Here is a 7037-nt window from a genome sequence, read left to right on the forward strand (position 1 = left end):
ATAACTCCGCCACGATAGAAACATATATAGAACCATAACATCATGGTCACAGTGCTCTTTACCGGGAAGCCCTGCAATTACTGCATGGAATTATTTCACTGAGAATTTTATTCAGCAACAAAGCCCAATGATGGATTATTCATAAAATTTAAAAATGCAAATAAAATTTAAATTACCCTCAAGGTAACTATTACTTCTGTTGTAAACTTCTGTTGTAAACTTCTGTTACTTATGGCCTTGTGCACAACTTGCATGCACGAATAATGGTGTCTCGCCTCCTATGTTCTCATAATTTTATTCAACTCCAGCATGTTCTCGAATCACCCTGGCACGTCAAATGCGTCTTGAAATCCTCTATCCAAAATAGGAAAACAACCGTAGGTTGTGAATTGACACGTCGTGTCCACAATACATGATCTCGTAAGCAATAAATCTTTGCACAATACTTGTAAATTATTGAAAACATGCATTTATTACTCAAACACAAAGGATGAATATATTCAACATCTTGGTGGAGAAAACCCGCATCCAGCAATGTAACAGAATACTGAAAAGAAGTAAATGCGTGCATCAAGTTTACTGCTAGGCACATAGGGACACACTTTATTTTTATACCTTGGCATGGTATAAGACCTGCAACATGGCAACGCACGCTAAAAGGCAAACCAAGATAGCGCTCTCTCACAAAAAAAACGGGACGACTTCGATGGGATATACCAAGTTACCAAGATGCTGAAGTAGCGAACCTCAGGAGAGCTCAGGCATCCTGTCCTATCAATGCAACAAGGAAGTCCTCATAATCTCCAGTGGTATCCTTTTTAAGGGCATGATCCAAGCGTACGCTGTTTCTCTTGTAGTAGATCTCTTTTATGTGTTTCATATTCACCTCAGCACGAGTGGTTATGACTCGAGTAAGAGCACACTCATCTGTTCCCATTTTGTTGATGGCAAGCCGGATAACCTTCTCAAGATATCTTTCAGGGCAAATGATGCAACGCATGATGGCCCTCAGTGCAAAGAGGAAATCATCCTTAGGATCAGACTTCAAGTCCTGAGAAAGCAAGCAACAATAGTTTTAAATCAGCTGTCAAGTTATGATGCGTATTTCATCTTTCAGTGCAGTGTAGTTTCTGCTCACCCACTTTTGTTTGTACCTATTACAGTTATCAGAATCATGCACAATCTCGCTTATTATAGTATCACTATAGAGGATAAGTTTTTTTCCTATTCTGGCAGCAATATATCAAATCCAAGTTGGATAGCTGGCAGGAAAAAAAGCACCTACAAGGTGTTGTATGATAATTACACAATAATAGTACGCTTACAAGTCTAAGAGCATCCGTTATGTGTGCGGGAATGTCAGGCAATAAAGAGCTTTCAGTATTCACAAAATTTACAAGGTCAAAGTCTTGATAGTATTAGGATGTGGTGTGGAATCCTCGTGGGTTTCACTAACTGGTACTAAATTTGCAACAATAGAAATCAAAGTGATACTATGATACCCAGATGAAATATAACTGGTCTTATGCTGGTCCCCTGGACAACACCTCTGTCCTCTGTGCAAAGACTATGGAAAGGTTCCAGAACCCCGAAGTTGGCATACCCACCTTATTTCCCGAAGGAAAACAAACAAACTGGTTACCTGCAGTGAAGACCGTATAGAACCTAGTAAATGGGACTCAAATGTGTGGGCAGGCGGCATTAACGAAAGGCAGATGGCACACAAGGATGTATTCAATCCTTATACAGGCTTACCGTGTGTTATTCTGGCTGTGGTTGAGACAGATCACAACCAACAAAAATATTGTACATCAATAACATGACCTAACTTCATTCCTTTATGTTACACTGTGAGTGCAAGGGAGAAATATAAACCATAACATGGAAAAAGAAAATTTCAATAATTTAATATTAGGACATACCTTGTTGATTGGATGACCAAACCCATTGTTGTAATCATTGAATGTCGCAAACAGTTGTGCTTTGCTCCTTGTTGTTAGAATTCTAATGATTTCTTCATGGCCATAAGCTTTCTCATTAATCTTTTCATGCAGTATCTTAGCCTCTGATTTCGCCAATGATGCATTCACTTCAGGCCCCTCATAGCGATATGAGCTTACAAGTGGCACAAGAAGCTGGACGCAAAAAGCATTGCCCAATAATTCACCAAGCAAAATTAGAAGTAAAATTGTTCTCAAACTTTCTTGACCTCTACCTCTTCCTATTCAAAAATATGATCAAGAGGAAAGTAAAATGGCATCTTAATTATATGCATGATCAGAACACTAAAAATACCTATTGTGAATTTAAGCAGAGAAGCTGAAACTACTAGATGCTACTATTTAACAAAACAGAGTCAGACGTTAAAACCTCACCAATTGCTTCCTTACAGTGTGATTGCAATGACTAATGACATTGACGGCCCATGAGGCACAAGATTGCAGGTGCAGGCCAAATTTCTGTGAACTCAGCAAACAATACTAAAGTGTGCATGTCATGGTACAAAATAGCAGTCACCGTGACCGTTGTAATTATTTCAGAGGTCCATTATATAATAGAACCAACAGCCTTTATTTGATCTTTCCATCATTCAATGAACAAAGTACGCACAGGTATTAATTCAAAAATTATATGATCTTTGAGCTGTTATTTTGTCAAATTATGCAGTTGTTGTACTATATCCTATTATTTCCTGTGGCAACGATCAATGGTAGCAGCAAATATAGGTCCTTTGTTATGACTCCAAAAGAATGAGGCCCTTTTAGCATTAGAACAGTCAATAATGGTGACCCCTTTGGAATACCATTATAACCGGATAACAATGGCATTACCAAAACCTTCATGCATGCAGAGAAACGCATTCAAAAGAAAAACCAGCCACTTCTTTTAAAAAAAACAAAACCAAAATGAAAAATCAAAACATTTCCTTTTTTTATTCTGAGAAGAAGAAAAATCATATGTTTACGTTAAAACTTTAATGTTTCAAGGTTATAGAAACTATAGTTCTAAATCAAGACAAGGAATGCATAATCATCTCCCAATCTGGGCATAATCAACACCTGTATCCCCATTTTAGCTTTCCTATTACAACACAAGCAGAGCGTTAATGGGATTAAAGATCAAAACTTTCACGCAACCACACCAAAATAAAACTTTTAATTTTCTGAGATCACCCGGATCAAAGACGGGACCGGTGATCAGCGCGGCGAGTTACCTTCCGGAAATCCCCATTGGTGTGGGCCGCCACATCCTCCTCAAGCGATCTCTTGAAGCGGCCCTGGTACGCCCTCCGAACGGCGAACATCTCGTCAGCAGTTCTTGTCACGGCGATCTCAATCAGCGCCCGGTTGCCGGGTGACCACTTCTTCAAGGCCTCGTTGGCCAGCACGGCGTCCCTCTCCGGCGGATCCAGTATCCACAGAAGCACTGCTTTCTGTTCCCAGATCCAAAACAGATCAAAGATGCAAAGGAAAAAGGAGACACCATTCAGATAAGGAACTGGGTGGGGGTGGGGGAAGGGTGAGGGGAGAGAGAGAGAGAAAGAGTACCTCGAAATCGCGGGTGAGCTCCTTGTCGAGGGCCTTGAGGAGGTCCTCGCTGTGGGCCTGGGCGTAGGCGTCGCGGATCTGGCGGCGCTGGGCGGCGGAGCGGTGGGCCAGGATCGAGATGATCAACCCCTCGTTCGTTCCCCATCCTGTCAAGAACAAGAGAACGAAGAGAGATCGATTGACCTCTAGAGTTTCCAAAAAGAGATCCCAAAAGCCAAACCCTAACCTATCTCCGATCGCGAGATCGGAAACAGAGAAGACGCGCAGCAGGAGGAGGAGGAGGAGGAGGAGGTACCTTGGAAGGCCTTGCGAAGCTGCTCGCAGTCCTCGGCGGGGGATGGAACGGAGACGGCAACCGAGATGGTCGACATTTTTTCTCGAGGAAACAGAACCGAGGGATCTGAGAAGAAGGAGAAGGGATCGAAGCGAGGAAGACGATACGGTGGCGGTAGGGGGGGAGGAGAAAGCTCTTCTTAAAGGCGAGCAGAGCGGAGTCCGAAATGACGTGCATGAGAAATATATGCAGAAACTAGATCGGCCGTCCACGTTGCCTCCGTGAAGACATCCGAGCCATCGGTACGTTGATGGTGGAGGAGAATTGTACGATGAAAGAAACGTGGTGTTAAGGATTTGTGCTGGGGGTTTGCCGACGGCAGATTGTTCTTCGCATATGTGACTTTTATGCGGAAGGTGAAGATATTTGCGTTCATGTGTCCGTCGTGTACGGGGACAGTTGCGCGGGGACTCGACGGTGCACGCGCACTATAAAAGGATAGGTCCCGACGGGATCATCATTGGGATTTCGACCGGAGTTCAGTCACTAAAGAATACACCCTCACTGCTCACTTGGTGACACGCGACACTCCTTACTGTGGGCCCCGGGTGCTGTATGGATGCCATTAATAGTGGGTGGATTATGGGAGTAATTTTTTATTTTGGCAAAATTTTGGTTGCTGTCCCTAATGTCCTTACGTGTCGGTTTCTTCTAATTTATTCACATAGGACGCGCAGGCCAAAAAATTGGCGTTCAAACGTAAAAAGAACAGCGGAAACGACTCCACTGGGGATCGAACCCAGAATCTCTGGTTCCGTAGACCAGCGCCTTATCCATTGGGCCATGGAGTCAAGTGTTTACCCGATGGCTCGCGAAAATCTATTGATCCAAATTAGGATTTGGGTCCCCCAATTAGGATCAATGAAATGCTCCATCTGCTTTGATCAATCACAAGCATTGCTTGCGGTAAGATCGTGGCAATTTTATCAGTATACTTCAGGTGAATCCATGACATAGATGACATAAATTAAAAAATAAAAAAAACAAAAGACAGAGATAAGGGGCAGAGAGTTTTAAGATCCAAAGAATTATTATTAGAATGATGCTATTTTTCTTTCCGAATAAGTACGTTGATGTTACAATTACCTCTCTAAAAAACAAACAAAAGTATATAATGCAAGAGAAGTAAATTTAAATGAAAGGTAAGTCTGAGAATGTAGATGCAGTGTGAAAGTATTGAAAACAATAAAAGAACTGAGTATTCAAATCCGGAATTAATACTTCCTATTCTCTTTTTAAGAAATATTAATCCTAAACTGTGAAAGTCGATGTTGTTTTGGAGAAGTCTAGTTGACGTTGAAAAGGAAAGTCCATATATAGAAGAAAAACTAGAGATGATTATAGAAATAAAACACACTTTGTATACAAATAAAATTTTTATTTCCATGATTTTAGGGCATTATATGAATACATTGTACGATTAACGAAGCCATGTATTAAGTTTTTAGAAAATATGGTTGTGAGGTTGTCAAGTTTTGGTAGAATGAGCTTAACAAAACTAAAAATGATTTTTTTATGAAACTAGAGTTTTAGCAGCTTCTTGCAACTTGTTTTTGTAAAAAACATAACAAGTCACAAAATCTGAATTTTGACTTTATGCCTTGTTCTATACAGAATCTTGATATGCAATTTACCCACTTCACAAAAATCACAAGCAACTAAATTATATTTTAAAAAGATGTGTACAATTCTTTTACATGCTTGAGAATTTTTTATTTCACACAAAATAACATGCTTCATTGGCCACATCGAGAGTCACTCCAAGCCTCCTATCATCAAGTTTACATTTGAAGTGATGGTCCTTTAACAGTTGAATTAAAAGACCTAATATTCTCAGTCCATAGTTTGGCACTCATAACAGCAAAATGATTCAACATTTGCACTCATATCATTTTATTCCACGAAGAAGTAATGGTTCCAAATGAATGCAGACAATAATATAACTTGAGAAAAAGAGTTGCCTTCTTCCGACATTAGTGGATGTATTTAAACTAGATGGGTACAAACCATCTGTGTAATGAGAAAAAAAAAAGCAGTTGCCATTTGACTTCTGACTCTTTCTTATGACCAAAAACTTTAGTTGGACTTTAAATTTAAATCCTTTATAATATGTGGCATTATTCTAGTGGCTAAGTCCATCAGGTCCCATTTGTTAGGCAAGGGGCTGTGCTTTCATTACTTAGTCGGAAAGAGCCTTGTCCTATCTTCCATTGTTATAATACAAACTCCACCAAAATTCCAATCTATCATCAGCCTTGGATTCTCCCTTACCTTCTCTCTCTCTCTCTCACACACACACACACACATGCTGAGTACTCTCCTATGCAACCCCTTGTAGCATCACCCTTTCCCTAATCCCCTTGATTTCCCAAAGTGAGCTACTCTCACTCTTTGATGACATGGTCCTCCAACCATGGATATGCCATGTTGCTTGAGCATCTTTTGTCGTACCGATATATATAGCAAGCACCGTTTGGAAGTCAAATGAATCATTAAAGCAAAGGCTCAGGTGAAATTGATGTCTACCATCACTCTAAACTTCAATAGGCTTTATGTTAGATTATTAAGAACCAAAACAAAAACATATTAGCTTTATTTGGAAGAATAGGTAAAATCAGATTCAGGTTGTATCTTTGGCGCGGAAGAATGATTGTTCTTATTTCACAATCGATCATCGAATTGTATTTGTATAGATCTCAATGCATTCCAAACTCTTTCATTCATTCATCTACCAGTATAAATTTTAAAGCAACTACTACCTAGACCAATGGTGGATATGTGCGAAGGAAAGGGAATCATTCTTTCACGCAAAAGATACAACCCGTGGCCCCATCTTTTCCGCAGCTGCAGAAGCCATGCTTGAGCTACCGATATGTTATGCTACAGACCAATAGTTCTTTTCAATCTCCTAAACATTTCTCAATTTGTGTGTATTATTGCAAAATAACAAATTTTTTCGGGTCCAACACTTATTCTAGTTCATATAGAAAGGAAATAAGTCGAATCTAAACTATAAATCAATAGGTTCACTAAGTACTTGCGCATGGTATCACCTCTTGCCTCTTAGATAAAAGGACATGGATTCAATTCTGGTTAGCATCCGGATAGGGTGGTATGGTATAGTGGGTAGGGATTGATCTCTTGTGATCTTAAAA

At 40.1% G+C, this 7037-nt stretch overlaps 1 protein-coding gene and 1 non-coding gene across 2 annotated transcripts; both read right to left on the reverse strand.

Annotated features, from left to right (window-relative positions):
- Positions 1 to 453: 453 nt before the first annotated feature.
- On the reverse strand, positions 454 to 4004 carry LOC103701753 (annexin D2-like). The gene is made up of 5 exons (XM_008783913.4): positions 3844 to 4004; positions 3549 to 3694; positions 3215 to 3433; positions 1923 to 2135; positions 454 to 1051 (listed from the first exon to the last, which is right to left on the reverse strand). The coding sequence occupies exons 1-5, from the start codon at positions 3917 to 3919 to the stop codon at positions 758 to 760; spliced, it is 948 nt and encodes a 315-aa protein (XP_008782135.2). The 5' UTR covers positions 3920 to 4004; the 3' UTR covers positions 454 to 757.
- Positions 4005 to 4600: 596 nt separating this feature from the next.
- Positions 4601 to 4673, reverse strand: TRNAR-ACG. The gene has a single exon. It is a non-coding gene; the product is annotated as a tRNA-Arg (tRNA).
- Between the last annotated feature and the right edge of the window lie 2364 nt (positions 4674 to 7037).

The sequence above is a fragment of the Phoenix dactylifera genome, chromosome 9, assembly GCF_009389715.1.
Source record: "Phoenix dactylifera cultivar Barhee BC4 chromosome 9, palm_55x_up_171113_PBpolish2nd_filt_p, whole genome shotgun sequence".
NCBI classification, from domain to species: Eukaryota; Viridiplantae; Streptophyta; class Magnoliopsida; order Arecales; family Arecaceae; genus Phoenix; species Phoenix dactylifera.